Genomic DNA, 16184 nt, shown 5'->3' with positions numbered 1-16184 from the left:
CTCTTTCGCAAGAAGCGAGATTACACGCCTTCCTTTCCGAGTACAGGGAAAGGGGACAAAATCCCTAGTGAAAAGCCCAGAGGCGGCGCACTCCGCTCCGGGGCGGCCCACGTGTCCGCCCACTCCGCACCGCGCCCAAGCCCATCCCCATCGAGCAGAGTCCGCCAACGCTCGCGAGAGCCCTCTCGGCTTCCACGTTTGCCACGTTCCAAAGGACCGGGGGACAGACTGGAAAGCCGAAAGAGGCTTGCGCTTATAGGCAGCTGCGTCGCGCCCGAAAGGCCCCAAGTGTGCAGGGGCGGGGAGCGCGGCAAGGTACCGCCGCCTCACACGGGCCCTTTGGATTGGCTCCCACGTGCCGTCACTCAGCCTTCCGGGGGCGGGGCGAGGCCGGGAAGGGGCGTGGCCGTCAGGCGGCGAGCCGCGCGCTCTCGCCCCGGGAGGGAGTCACAGGTTCGCACACGCGAGGCCGGGCGCGCGCAGCCGGCACGCGGATGAAAGTCCTCCGAGGCGCTGCAGGCGGTGCCGAGGCACAGGCTCTGCTGCAGGAGTAGCGGCCAGCACTAGCTCCAGCGCCCGCCGCCGTAAGCGGCTCCCGTGTCGCGTGTGTCCACCCGCGCACTGAGGAAGCCCACCAACCCTCGCCAGCCTTGGCGGAGCGCGCTATGGCCCCGCGTAAGAATGCCAAGGGCAGCGGCAACAGCAGCAGCAGCGGCGGCTCCGGCAGCGGTAGCACGAGCGCGGGCAGCAGCGGGGGCAGCAGCAGCCCCGGGCCCCGGAGAGGTCAGAGGCCCTGCGGGGTGGGGCTCCGGGGGCGCGCCTCGGGGTGGGGAGCCTGGTGGCGCGGCGGGCGCTGCGGCTGCATCATCCTAGGTCCCACCGCGCGCCTCCTCCACCCTCCGCGTCTCTCCTCCTTTCGGCGCGTGGGGCGGAGGCCGCACTCGGCGGGCCTGGCGGGAGGGCGAGGGGCCAAGAGGTCCCGGGTCCGCGCCCTCGGGGTGGTGGTCTCGGGGAGTCCCTTCTCGGAGGTTCCTTCACCTGCAGGCCGCTGCCGAGACAGAGGTTGCTGAGCGGCTGTGTCTTGGCTTTCCGTGGAATGGAACATGGGACTAAGAGAACAATTTATCCTTTACCTTGCATGTTTTGGGGAGTTGAAAATGAGCCAAAGTCAGGAAAAGTGAGTTCCTGCCTAACCAGCAGCGTTTCAGAGCAACTCAAAAGGAGGTGAAAGTGGGGCCCCTGGGGGCATGGGGGACGGAGTTGGGAGTGATTTGAATGCTCTTGGAAATTATTTTTAATATTTTTGTTTGTATGTAGCTTTCTTAATATGCATTACAGTTGCCTTTAGAATATCTCAGAATGTCATGAAATGCTGAACAAACGTCTCTATTTTTACCACTTTTATTTAAAAATCGATTGGATGTTCACCTTTCTCCTAGTCCATGTGCATACACAGCAGAGAGAGAACAAATTTTTAAATCTGTTTCGTCTCATATTTCAGCGGTTCTTCTTTTATACTTCCTTTGACTCATTTAGGATATTGAAACAACTGCAGTACACATGTGTTTTGAATGTGAGCTGTAAACTTCACTTGAAATGATCTAGACTCTTTGTTAAGATCTACAGATCATGCATTCATAGTATACCAAGAAAACGAATAAGAGAGCTATGGTCAAAGAAGTATTTTCTTTATAGCACTTGTCACCATTTGAACTTGTTTTACTGCTTTCATGTGTGTCGTCTGTGGCTCGTTCTCTCCGTATCCCCAGCTCCATGTTCCTGTCCCATAATAGGTGCTCAATAAATATTTGAATAGTGACTGAATGAATAAATTTAAATGGGGAAAGTAGTGCATTAAATCCTTTGCACAAATTTACATTCTAAGGACTAGTATTTGTATTCTAAATGTAAAGAGGTACACACAGTTTGAAGTTCAATGCAAACATATTAATTCACCTTTGACATAAGCAAAAGCTTGTGTTCCTTTTTCATTTGTTCTTAAACGTCACTTACTTAAACCTGCAGAGGGATAGATTAATTTCCTCAGCTGACTGAGGCTACGCTTTTTAACATTTCTAAATGAGAAGAACCTGTTGTGCCTCTTAGGGCACTAAGCAGAGACAGCTGACGATCAAGACTTTAATGTTAGTTGTTTTCAAAAGGTTTTGTAGCTATTTACCAGTGAAGCGTATCTTCATTCCATTTTATCTTTTATGTTTGTCAGTAGAGGACTGATTGCATCTGAGGAAGTCACTTTATATGGCCTCTTATTGGTGAGAACTAATATTGGGAAATGTGTGTCACGTTTCTATCCCTACCCAGTAAATGTTTGAAGCATGTTAATAGGCAAGAGATAGGTTTAGCAAATGTAATGACTTAACTTCTGACTCTCATACTCAGGCATTTTAGAGCAAACTCTGTCCATATTTGAGGATCTACAGCGTTTTAAGCATTTTACACATTGATTGCATAATAGTCACGAAACAGATTTAGTATGTAAAAGAATATGTAAAAGGGAGGAATGCCCGTGTTACAAAATCAAACAAAATTTGATACTGGAGCCCTGCGTGTTACGTAATGTGTATTCTTTTTCCAAAGCCATCCCCCCTCCCCCCTCCCCAGTAAATACTGAGTTTTGACTGTCTGCCAGGTAGAAGGCACTGGAGATGAAACCAGGATTCTTTCCATCATCCTAAACAGTTAAAGTGTAGTGTCGTGTGTAGTAGGCTGTACTCGGAAGATAAAGCCGGCTTTTCTTTTAATGCTGTGTTTACCTGGTCGTTAAGGTATGGACATTGTGCAGACCATTCCCTTCTACTGGGAAAATCAAAGACTTTTTAGCAGTGGCATTACTGTGAGACCCGTTTAGTTTCTGATTCAAATCATACAGATGAGGAAATTAATGCCCAGAAAAGTTGTCAAGTTCATTGAAGGTGGTTTAGTTCATGGAAACTCAACTAATTACTTGAAGAACCAAGACTAAGAACCCAAGTTTTCTGTTACTCATTCATTTTGCCATGCTACTTGAATTTTAGGTTCTCTAATATGTAAATGGATTTGAACTAGATTATCAAATTTTCTTCTGGCTGTCTCCGTGAGTGCTACACTTCATTATTGGAGAAAACTATGCTTTTGTCCTATCACCAATTTCATTTCCCTTGACAAAAATTGTATTTGAATCAGTATTTGAAAATTTTGCTTTGAGAAGTATATGTGTTCAATTAGTAAGTTTTTCGAGATGTCTTGCATTGAGAGTCAGAAGATGATGGCCTTGGTCACATTAAACATTATTATTTCTTAAGTTTTTGGGTAAAAGTATGGGGGAAAATGGGCCCAGTCATTTGAAACATGCATTTTAGGGAAAAGGTGATTTATTTACTTATTTTTCTGGCCAGACTTCATCTCGCTGGTCATTTTGCTGTAAAGTGATTGGAAGCTGGAATTTGGGGAATTTATATCACACAGATTTTTAAAGCAAGTGTCTGCTTTTTATTTTCTTCAGCTTAGGCTGAAAAATGATAAAATGTTTTTCTACAGAGTTCAATTTTACTTTGTTTTTTTTCCAGTTTTACTCTTTCTAATATAAAAGAAACGTGAATAAATTAGACTTCTTACCTTTAATTTGCATATAGAACTGGACTTGCATGGCCAGTTGGGCCCAGGAGAAGCCTTTTTCAAATTTATTGATTTAAAAATATTTTATCAAAGAAGGATCATGATGTCCTTTTGGGCCTATTTTGTAGACACTGGTATGTGTCATGTTTTCTGTTTGTTTGTTTGTTTAGCTTTTCCCTTTTGAGTATCACTCCCTCCCTCCCTGTGTCTCCTAGCGGCTTTCCATCTCCCTGTTTATCTGGATGTCCTGACACTACATTACCTTTTACCACTAGGGGTCACTGTAGAACACTTCCCCCCTTTAGTTTGAAGCTTCAGGTTGTGTAACAGCAGTTTTTAATTATTATTATTTAATCCATCTGTACATACTCAAAACTATTGATAGATAAGCACTTAAAAACTCTTAGCTACTTCTTAACTCTCTCAGGGTCTCTCAGTTAAGATCGAGCAACCTTTTTGTTTAGGCTTAATTAGTATTAAATACATTCATGTACTACCTGTAAAACATTACCAGCTTCATTTGATGGATATTTGTCATTTAGAAACTCTTCTGAGTTTAATTTAGCTTTTTTTTTTTCTACTTTCAGTGTCTCTAAGACTACTAAGTAATTGAGGGATACAATATACTGCTGATTGCATTGTGGAGCTTTTGAATGAAGAGGCCCTAGCAAAATTTTCTTTCTTTAGCCAAAGACCATCAGAGCCAATTGCTTAATCCTCCGTTAGTCATCCTAAGATGGAAAGATAGGAAGACCATAATTCTTCCACTGCAAGAACCGTCAACTATTTTGTGTTTGTTTCAAGAGCATTTTGTCCACTCTGACCAGATCATATGAAACCAAGCACTAAATAATGCTCCGAGGGAGTTTATGAACACATTTACCAGAGACCAGTTAACCTCTGGTGGCCTGTGGAAGTAGAAGTTTTATATTTTGGACTATATTTTAGTCTTGCTTTAAAATCATCTGTCTCATAGAGATTCTTAGAAAAGGAATGTATGACATTTTCATTTTCAGCCAGTTATCAACAGAGAAACTTGGATAAAGGCTCATAAGGTCTATCCATCTTGTTGTTGGTTAATATCAGATATTTAGCCCCTGAGGTCTCTGGTTCCAATAGGAAAACCCTTTTCTCCAGAAAGATAGTGCAGTTTGGTAGAATCTGATGACCTGGATTATATCTATGTAAGAACCAGAATTAAGAATCACTAAAAATCTCTGTTGCCAGCCTCTTTAAATCTAAAGAATTATTATCTACTTTCTTTTCAGAGTTTTAATATCACTAATTTCATATGTCTTTGTGTTTCTCAGTTGTTTCCATTAAAGTACATCTAATAGTAGGGGTGTGTGCAAAACTAGTGAATATAAAAGTATAGATGTCATCAGGCCATTGCATGCTTTGACTTTTTTTTTGATTATTGTTATTTTTTATGTTCAGTAGCATCTCTGTTTTAAGTAAATAGATATTCTTGGGGCAGAGTTTATACTAAGCTTTGAGGACTATTTGATACATTTCTCTCCGTGGTGTAAGTTTCCATTTGCATATCAACCTTCAAGTTGCTGATTTGATTTTAATGGCTCAGAAATCTGTAACATTATTTTATCTTACCCAGGCTCAGATACGTTTTAGTCTTTTGAAGCAATTCCAGTCACTGTTTTAGTATGGTAAAAATATGCAACTTAGTTTGTGGCTTGGATACTTCTGCATGACCTCTAAGTGTACCAAGTTACAAAAATGCTTTTCAAATAAACTTCTCTTTAGTAAAGCCTGTATGTACGTGGCTTGGATACTTCTGCATCACCTCTAAGTGTACCAAGTTACAAAAATGCTTTTCAAATAAACTTCTCTTTAGTAAAGCCTGTATGTACGTGCAACCTATCTGCAACCCACCTAAACCTTGGGGGAAAAGCCTCAGCCATCTATTGGGAAATGTGGTGCAAGGGCTGCTTGCTTCTTTATCTCCTGCCAGCATCTGCTCTGCACAGCACGTGTGGGTGTGATGAGTTTCTCTGGTTCCATCCTGCAGCTGTGGCCATTTCCATTAGAGGACTAAGGATCCAGGATGTTACTTTCTTCCCTGTGTACCACTGTGGGAGTATAGTATAGTTTAACTTTCTTTTAATTATACATTTTTCTGGAAACCAAGATGGTATTTTCCTGATAGTCCTCATTATTTTTTACATTTTAGTATTTTATTCCCCTGATGTGAGGGATGCTTCAGGCTTGTGTTCTGTATTTGATCTTTGTTTTTCAGGGATGTGTCTGGGTTACCTTTGGCTGATGTGGTTATCTTTTAATTGCAAATCACTGAATGTAGTTTCTATCAAATTGGCCACAGCTGAGGACAGGTTTGGTCTAGATAACCTATTAGACTCGAAGGAAATGTTGAGCTCCCTTGGTGAATAAATCTTTTTAAGAAGAAAATCATCTTTTGAAGGATCTGGGCTATTCGGCCCCCTGTCAGATCCAGGTCGCTTGCCTAGTCATGTGACTATCATCATCTTCCGTAGATACTATGTGTGCTCCAGAGCTGAGAGCATTGGTGAACTGACTTGGTGCAGAATGAGGGCTGGGGGCTGGGGGTGGTTGCTGTCTGGTTTTAGTAGGGTTTCCAAGGGCAGCCACTATCTGTACTTGGAGAAATGCGAGCACTTCTCTCCTACATGTGTGCCCACACGTTGAACCCATGACTTATCCTGTACTTAAGCCAGCAAGGATCAGTTTTTAAAGTGGGAGAATATCCTTTGATTTTTATTTCACAACCAGCATTGTTGTAACTGCCTTTTCTCATATTTTACATAGGTTTGACAGCCATTTCTACCATTCCATGGTGTAGAGTCACTGTTTTTTATTGTTCTATCCTGTCTGTAACTTCTGTTTCTTATTTGTTATCCTCTAATACACAGTTTTTCTCCCTATCTTTTACACACTGCTTTCACTTATTGTCTTGGTACACTGGAAAGCCTCTTTTGGTCTTAGTTTCACTTGTAAATTTTATTTAGGAGTAGTTAATTTTTTTAACATACATGAATCTCAAAATCTGTGTTGTAAATATTTGTTGAAAGAATATCTAGCATTTAACTTTACTTTTCCGTTCTTCGAATCAAGTCAGTTTGTATAAGATGCTTTTCACCGAGTTTTTGCAAGTTGTTTCATTGATTTGCTTCTTGGTAAATAGGTAGTTCTCTAACTTCTATAATAAAAATATTTCTATGTGTTGTGCTTTAAAATTGTAAGTATTCGAAATAGTACATATTTAAGACCTATAAATAAGTATAAAGAGTTATGCAGTGAATACCCATGTACCTACCATATAGGTGAAGAAATGAAACTTTATCAGATTCTTAGATTTTCCTCTCCTGTGATATTCCTTCCTAACTATTGTTAAACATTTTATGATAGTCATTATCATAAACATAGGTATAATATATGTGCACAAAATAATATATAACAGGTTGCACATCACACATTATGTAGCCACGTGTGTAAACTCTATTGTTAAAACAATGTATTTGAAAACTGCTTAGGAAGTATATCTATATCCCTATGTGTAGAAATATACCTATTACACTTACATATGTATATGCTATATAGCATGTATTGAAAGTTTTGTGAACAGGGCTTCTACTTGGCATACTGTTTTGACACCATTTGTTTGAAATTCCTCCAAACTCCAGTTCTTTATTTTCATATATGTAGTTCTACACCAAATGAGTGTGCCTTGCTTTTCATTTAGCCATCTTGCTATGGCAGGCCACTTTGTTTTTTCTTTCAAATAATGCTGCCCTGAACATGTTTGTGCCTATCGGTTCCCATGCATACATGTCTCAGTGGTTTTCCAGGGCATAATCTGGAATTGGAGCTGTGGGTCATAGAAAGTACACACATTAGACTTTGCTGGATGTTGCCATTTTTTAACCCCAAAGTGGTTGTATCAACTTACACTTCTGCCCCCAATGAATAAGAGCTGATTCTGTGCCATCAACACATTATCAAAACTTGGTAAAGTTTAATATTTGCAAATTGAGTGGGTGTGAAGTAGTGCTTGGTGGGTTAAACTTGCATTCTTCTAATTACTCGTGAAATTACTGGTAAGAGTAGCCCTTGTGTTTCCTCCTATGAATTGCCTGTTCATATATCTTGCCTATTTTTCTGTTTTTGTTTTGTATTTGTAGTATTGATATATATATAATTTTTTTTATGTCCTGAATCTTTTGATTATTTGTGATAAAGAACTTCTCCCAGTCTGTGATTGCTCACATCTTCATTTTTTATGGTATATGTTGTTGAACAGAATTTTAAGATTTTAATATACTAATAGAATTTTTCTAGTTTCTACTTTATGGTTCACATCTTCCTACTTTTATGTAAGACACATAATGCAGATGTCACAAAATATTCTTATGTTTTCCTCTAAAAGATCTGAAATGTTGCTTTTTTTTTTTTTTTAACATTTAAATCTCTGAACTTTGTGGTATAGTTTTATTGTGTGTTTTGTTAATAGAGATCTAATTCAGTATTTTTTTAAAAAGCAACAATGAAAATGCCCTGTACCATTAATTGAATTGTCATCTTTCTACCCTAGTCTGCAGCATCACCTCTTGTATATAAATACGTGGGGCTCTATTATGTTCCAGGTGTGTGGAAGCAACACCTAACTGAATTGCTCACTATCGCTTTGTAGTTAGTCCACGTATCTGACAGGGCGTGTTCTTCTACCTTGCCTTTTTTCACTATTGTGTTTGCTGCTTTGGGACATTTCCTTATCCATTTCTCTAGATTTTGGAATCTGCTTATCAAATACGTTCATGAGAAATATTTAAGAATTTTTACTGGCATTGTATTGAATCTGTAGAACAATTTGGGGCAAATACAAATGTTCATAATACTGAATTTTCCTATACAAGCAGCTGGCCTGTCTGCCTCCCCTCCCCTCCTCTCTCCTCCCCTCTCTTCCCCCTCTTCTCCTTTCTCTCCACCGCGCCCCTCCCACTTTCTTTTCCTTCTGTCTTTTCTTTCCTTTTTTTTTTGTTTTTTTTTGTTTTTTTTTTTTTTTGAGACACAGGAAAGAAAGAAAAGGGTCTTGCTCTTTCACCCAGGCTGAAGTTCTGTGGCAGCCTTGACCTCCCAGGCTCCAGTGATGATCCTCCGACCTCAGCCTCCCCAGTAGCTGGGACTACAGGTGTCCACCATCACACATGGCTGATTTTCATATTTCTTGTACAGTTGGGGTTTTGCCATGTTAGCCAGTTTGCTCTTAAACTCCTGGGCTCAAGTGATCTGCTCGTCTTGGCCTCCCAAAATGCTAGGATTACAAGTCTGAGCCACTGTGCTTGGCTTGTAATTTCTTATGTATTTAAGTCTGACAATTTTTATAATCTTATCCAAAAGTCATATACATATTTTATTCAATTCAGTCTAGGTTCCCCCCCACCCGCACATATATATACATACACATACACACACACACACACACACACACACATATATATATATATATATATTTTTTTTTTGAGATAGAGTCTCTGTTGCCAGGCCGGAGTACAGTGGGATGATCTTGGCTTACTGCAACCTTTGCCTCCCGGGTTCAAGTGATTATTCTCTTGCCTCAGCCTCCTGAGTAGCTGGGACTATAGGACCTTACCACCACACCCAGCTAATTTTTTGTATTTTTAGTAGAGACGGGGTTTCACCATGTTGGTCAGGATGGTCTTGATCTCTTGATCTCATGATCCGTCTGCCTCGGCCTCCCAAAGTGCTGGTTTTACAGGTGTGTGCCACCACACTTGGCCCATTTTTGTACAGATTTTTAAATTAATGAAAATTTAATGAAAAAAATTTTTAATGAAAATTTAAAAATATGTAGCCAAGTTGAAAGAGTTCTGTAATGACTCCACCACATAGATGCTACAGCAGATAACATTTTGATAGATTTGCTTTGTCATAACTACCAGTCAATCTTATTCCTTCATGCCTTTCGAAGTAAGTTGCACATACGTATTTCACTTTGCTGAATATTTACATGTGCCTGTTGCTGACTGGAGCTTAGCATTTGTTTGTTTTTTTCTCTGAGGTAAAATTTTCATATAGTGAATTGCACAAATATTAGTGTCTGATCTGAGGAGTTTTTATATCCATTTCCACTTTTGTAAATCAACAGCCTCTTAGATTAGAGAATATGTTTGTCACCCTGAAAAGTTCTCTCAAGCCCCTTTCTTGCCACCACTTCTGCCATCAGAGACAGCCATTGTACTATATTTTTTGATGATAGATTAGTGTTGTCTATTCTAGAACTTCCTTTTACAAGTACTTTTTTTTTGTAAAGGCTTCTTTCACTCATAACATTTTTGAGTTAATTTATGTTGTATACACAGTCACTTGTTCCTTTTTATTGCCAAATAGTATTCCAGTGTCTGACCATAGCACATTTTTTTTAAAACTTTTATTTTTAGGTTCAGGGGTACATGTGCAGTTTTGCTATAGGGATAAATTACATGTCACAAGGATTTGGCATAATTTTGTCACACAGGTAATAAGCATAGTACCTGCTAAGTAGTTTTTTCTATCTTCACCTTCCTCCCACCCTCTACCCTCAAATTAGGTCCCAGTGTCTGTTGTTTCCTTCTTTGTGTTCATAGGTAGTTGATGTTTTGCTCCCACTTATAATTATTAATGTATATTGTTATAATATTAATATATTAATAAGAACATGGTTCTCTGTACCTGTGTTAATTTGCTTAGGACAGTGGCCTACAGCTCCATCCATTTTGTGTAGCACAGTTTGTTAACCCAGTCTTCTATTGGTGGATACTTGGGCTATTCCTAGTTTTGAGTTATTATGAATAAAATTCCATGAATATTATAGAAGCCTTTTTTGACATATGTTTTTATTTCTCTTGAGCAAGAGAGGGATTACTAGGCTATAGGGTAGGTGTATGTTTAGTTTTATTAAGAAACTGTTAAACTCTTTTGCAGAATAGTTGTACAATATATTTTATACTCCCACTGACAATGTGTGGAATTGGTTGTTCTACATATGTACCAACATTTGGTGGTGTCAGTCTTTTTAATTTTAGCCATTCTGGTGGGTGTACCATGGCTTCTTACTGTCATTTATATTTGCATTTCCTTGATGACTAATGATGTCAAGCACTTCTTCTTGTGCTTATTGGCTACACCCATTATCTTTAGTGAAGCTTCTCTTTTTCCCATTTTTAATTTTATTGTTTTTTTGTTACTGAGCTGTGATTCTTTATATATTCTGGGTAGAAGTTCTTTTCAGATATATAGAGCACACATTTCTCCTGGTCTATAACTTACCTTGTCATTTTTTAATTTATAATGTTGATATTTATATTTTCTGTTTCTGATTTCTATGTTCTAAGAAACTGTACATTCTCAAATCACAAAGCTATCCTCCTTTATTTGCTTCTAGAAGTTTTATAGTTTAAGTCTTTATGGTTGTCGATGAACATTTTCACATTAACTTTGGATTAGATTTACATTTTTCTATGTGGAATTTTAGTTCTAGCACCATGTGTTGAAAAGACTTTGCTTTCATCATTGGATTGATTTTGGTGCCTTTGTCAAAAAGCAAATGACAGTGTAAGTTTAAGTCTGTTTCTGAGCCCAAAAAACGGAAGTTTTTTGTTATCTATTTGTCCTTATGGCTTTATCACAGAATCTTGCTTCCTCTAGCTATACAGTAAGTATTAAAACTAGGTAGTGTAAATCCTCCTACTTTGTTGTTCCTTTTAAAATCGCTCTAAATATTATAGGTACTTTGTATATCCATATACATTTTAGAATCAGCTTGTCAATTTCCACAGAATAAAGCATGCTAGAGTTTATGATTAGAATTGCATTGACTCTGTAGACCAACTTTAAGAGCATTAATCACACTGATATTGCACATTCTAATTCATGATAGTAGTATATTTCTTCATTTGTTAGGTTTTTAGTTTCCTTCTGCCTTTTTTTGGTAGATTTTGCTGTAGAGATCTTTTTACACATTTTTTTTTTTTGGCTAAACATTTTCCTGAATATTTTGTTCTTTTTGATGTTATTAGAAGTGGTATTTTTAAAACTTCATTTTCCCATTATTTGCTGCTCGTATATAGACATAAAACAGATACGTGCACCTTATATCGTGTATCTTTGCTAAATTCATTTATTCTAGTAGTTTTTTAAAAATAGATTCTTTGCGATTTTCTATGTAAATATGCTGCCCATTAACAGAGACAGTCTTACTTCTTTTCTAGTCTTTTTCTTGCCTTACTGCACTAATTAGGATTTTCAGTATCATGTTGGATGCCAGTGCTAAGAGTAGATGTTCTGGCTTTGTTCCTGATTTTAGTGGCAAAGTATTTGATATTTTACTATTAAGGAAGTAAAATATTAACTCAGGGTGTTTTGTAGATGCTTTTCATTGGATTGGAGGAATTTGTATTTCTAGGTTGAGAATTTTGTCAAATAACTTCTTCTCACTCAAAGTCCCACTTGGTTGATTTGAATTATCCTTTTTATATATTGCTTTATTTGCTAATATTTTGTCAACAGTTGTGCATCTGTGTTTATGTTAGATGTGGATTTGTAATTTCCTTCATTTTTTCCTCTCCTCCTCTCCCCTCTTCCTGCTTCTCCTTCTCCCCTGACTTTCTTAGGTATTATGATTAGTACCGAATATTTTCTCTGTACCTACTAATATTATATATTTGGTTTTTCTCCTTCCATATTTTAGGTGGTAAATTTATGACAATAGATATCCTAATTTAAAACCATCCTTACATTTCTGGGAAGAATCCAGCATGGTGGTTTTATATATTTTCAGTATTACTGGGTTAATTAATAGATCCATGAGTAAAACTGACCCAACATTTTCTTTTTTGGTTTTGTTGTCAAGGTTATATTCTGGCTGCATAAGTGAATTTTCGAGGATTTCTTCTTTTTCTGTTCTTTGGCATAGTTTGTATAGAAGTAGTTATTTGGTAAAACTCATCTTAAGCTTTTTGTCATTTCACCCCCCACACTGGGTGAGGTGTGGGTAGGCATGAGGGGAAACTGCTTTGCTCTTTAAATGTTTACAGGACTATTTAAAATTTCTTTCTTCTTGAGTCAGGTTGGCTATGTTTTATTTTCTGTTGGTAGGTACATTTTAGTAAGTTATATTTTCTAAAACATTTTCTGTCTTTGAAGTTTCAAACTTACTGGCAAAAAGTTGTGTATGGTTTTAGCTGTGCTGCTTGTGAACAGAATGTAGCTATTGTATGTCTATTATTACCTTGTAATAAAATTCCATTTAAAATCACTAAATACTAAGTTTCTTTAAATTTTAGCTGTTTTAGACACTAAGAATGTTTTACTGATTTCATTAAAGTAAAAATTCTTTCTCTATAAAGTACATGGGATATTTTAATATCTGTGAGAAGGTAAGCCATTTGATACTGGCAATTTGGTTTAATTGACTTGATTTGATGCTAATTTTCCTCCTTAAATGGTAATAACTAGCAATAGGTACATTGGTTTGTTAAAAATTGAACTTTCTTCATGACCTTAATATAATTTATTTTCTTGAGTCTTAAGATTTATTTGACGGGTGGCTTCTAGCTAATCGATCTGTTTAGTTGTAACCAGTAAATACACCTGGAGGCCTAGGGAGCCTGGCGTGGATCCAAACATAGCCCAGTGTTTCAATCACATACTTGCTTTGTAACATTATAGAAGTAGAATATTTTAAAAATGAAATTCATGTATGTGAAGGTGAAAAGCTCTTAAGCCCCTTGTATCTATTTTATTGGTTTTTTTTCTAAAAGTAGTGCACTATTTATGTTAACAAGTATCCAAGCTAATTTTTAGAATTATCTTGTCATCAGTGAGACATTTAAGATGACTTGAGTAGGATAGAATAACATTGAGTAAAAGCTCAGTTCACTAGCTTAAGTACTTACTGATTTGGAGTAAACTTGAAATAAACTATGTATGTTCAAGGCCTTCCTGTTCAGCTGGTACTTCAGCAATGCCTTGTGGTCTTAGTATGCTTTTAGTTCATGCTTACTCATATTTTCAATACCAGCTATTTCACATCTTCAACAACTTCAGCCAATATCTTACTATTTATCCTTCAGTTGTGGCTGACGGTGCCCTCCCATTTGCATAGAAACCAGAGGACATTCTTTAAGAGCTCCCTCGTTTGTTGCACGGTGTGTAGGGATTGGCCTTTGAGTTGTGTGACATTGAGGACCTACTGAGGTGAGGCTGGTTACCCCTGCCTCAGTGAGTAGACAGGATCTGAAGCCAGTGCAGTTGAGAGTCTTAGAGATTGCTCCAGTTTGGATGCGAAAGTATCCTTTTTGGGATATATCTTATCGTAGTTTGGTAAAGCCTCTTTTCTTTCTTTAGACTAAAGAGGAGACCCAGAGGGTGATGGCTGAGTAGACATGAGCCAGCACCACAGTTAGAACTTATTAATCTTGGCAGTCGCAGCTATTAGGGACCTTTGGGCTGGATCCCCACCCACCTAAGGGAAAGGCAAAGACTTGGGCAGAAATGCTGGGCCTCTCTGAGGAATCCCCAGTGAGCTGGGACACCATTTTCTCATATATCTTAAGCCATTACTTAACTTCTGAGAATTCTCCTTCTCCATTCTTTCCTACAGTATGGACCTCTTGATTTGGTCTTTCTCATGTAAAGAAAAACAAAACAAAACCCACGAAACCTTTTACTGTGATTACTCTACCGAGCTAAATATTACAACTGAGTAGTGTGGGTTTCTTTCCTTCTCTTCTTCCCTTCAGCTGTCTCTGTCTGAAGTCAGCAGATACTACCTTAGTAGTAAATCCACTGGACTCTTCTTACTTCTTTCCTTTATCTACTCCTTAAAGGATACTCTTCCCAGGATTTTTGCTTCGTTATCTTCTAATCCCATGCTGCACGCTCTTCATAACTTTGACTACAATCTATTGATGACTCCCAGTTCTATAGCACTGCTGAGCTACAGACCGAATAACAGTAATGATAGAGAAAACAAACGTAGCCATCACTGAGTGCTAACTGTACGTCACACATTGTATATTTCTTTGTTTTAGCATTTTATTCTCACAGTAATTATCTAAATTCTTAATTTTTTTTTATTTTGGTAGATTAAGAACTAGTAGGTTAATTTGTCAAAGATCATGGACCTAGTAAAAATTGAAGCTGGAGTTTAGGTCCCAATTCTGACTCTAAGGCTACTTTAGTTGAATATTTTAGATCCTCATTAGTTGTTACTTAAAATCCTCAACTGGTTCTATTTCATTCTCTGTCACAGTCATCTTTATAAAGTGGAAATTAGATTCTGTCCACTTCTTATTTGAAAACCTCAAGTAGTTTCCCCAAAGTACTTAAGATGTAGTTCAAATGCCTAAGTATAGAGGAGGCTCTTCATGATCCTCTCTTACACTCTACAGCTGTTCTCCGCCTCCTCCTCTTTATGTTAATGCTCCAGACATATGAAATCACTCTGTAGCCTTAGTATCTGGGCATCACTATTTCTTCTAGGACAACTTACCACCTTGCGTTTCCCTATCTGGTTCCCCTCATCATTTCTTCCCTATTCTCCCTTCTCCTCCCATAGACTGAGTTTGGTAACCTCTCCTCTCCTCCCTAACCCTGTACCATTGTAGTCATATGGTTCCTTCAGCAGATGAAAATGTGAGCAAGTCATGATGTGAGATGACAAAGCAGCATCAGACTGAACGAGAACCAAGTACCAGCTCTGCCACTTAACAGTTTTTGACCTTGAGTGAGTCATCAAACCTAAGCTCCTTTATATTTTTCTCCATCTTTAAAATGAAGATGATGGTGCTTACATTATAGTTATAAGGATTCACTAAAGTGACTATTAAATACAGTTATTGAATATGGTGATGGTGATATTGCCATGAACAAAACAAATACTTTGTTTTATACTGTAAAGATATGTTGTCTTTCATTCCCGCTTGATTGTCAGGGGGCCATCTATGTTACTCACAGATCTGAGACTCAAACTCACATAAATAACTAGGAAATTATTTCATTTAGAAAGAAAACTAAACATATGGCTGGTTCCAGTTGTGGTATCGTCTGTGGCTCAAAATGTCTTCAAGGACTCACATTCCTCCACCTTCTCACTCTTCTTCTCAGCATAGGTGTCATCCTAAGGCTGGTTCCCATGTGGGTTCTAGATGGCAGCCAGTAGCAACTGGGATTGCATACTTCCTGTTCACATTCAGCAGAAGAAAAGGGGCCTCTTTTTCTCTTTTGCTGAGAGCAGACTCCTTGCTGCTTCTTGGTCTGTATGATCCAGGCTGTTGAGGGGTTACCATGATGGTTTGAACCAAGGGTTAGCACTGCTGGGCATATGGTCTCTGTTGCAACTACTCAAAGGTTGACATTGTTGGCCGATCTTTGTTGCAGCTACTAAACTTGGCAGTTGTAGAATGAAAGCAACCATAGACAAGCAGGTGAGTATGACCATTTTCCAACAAAACTGTATTTAGGGGCACTGAAATTTGAATTTCACAGAATTTTCTCATGTTACGAAATTTTCTTCT

At 38.5% G+C, this 16184-nt stretch overlaps 1 protein-coding gene across 7 annotated transcripts in view; it reads left to right on the top strand.

The window, feature by feature from the left end:
* Positions 1–638: 638 nt before the first annotated feature.
* The window catches only part of ASPH (aspartate beta-hydroxylase), a 221692-nt gene continuing 206146 nt past the window's right edge, over positions 639–16184 (top strand). For 6 of the 7 annotated variants that reach the window (XR_010345529.1, XM_064384230.1, XM_064384227.1 and 3 more), the window contains exon 1: positions 639–783. Coding sequence is in view for 5 of the 7 variants with exons in the window: in XM_064384230.1 (XP_064240300.1) it covers positions 666–783 (118 nt within the window). In the remaining 2 variants the exon portion in view is untranslated. Of the gene's footprint in view, positions 784–1133; positions 1225–16184 lie in introns of those variants that run through there. The other variant, XM_064384229.1, reaches the window with a different exon arrangement.

The sequence above is a fragment of the Aotus nancymaae genome, unplaced genomic scaffold, assembly GCF_030222135.1.
Source record: "Aotus nancymaae isolate 86718 unplaced genomic scaffold, 86718_ANA_hifiasm-v0.15.2.pri h1tg000036l, whole genome shotgun sequence".
Taxonomy (NCBI): Eukaryota; Metazoa; Chordata; class Mammalia; order Primates; family Aotidae; genus Aotus; species Aotus nancymaae.
Note: the sequence above shows the minus strand (reverse complement) of the source record. Positions and strands in the feature narration are given on the sequence as shown.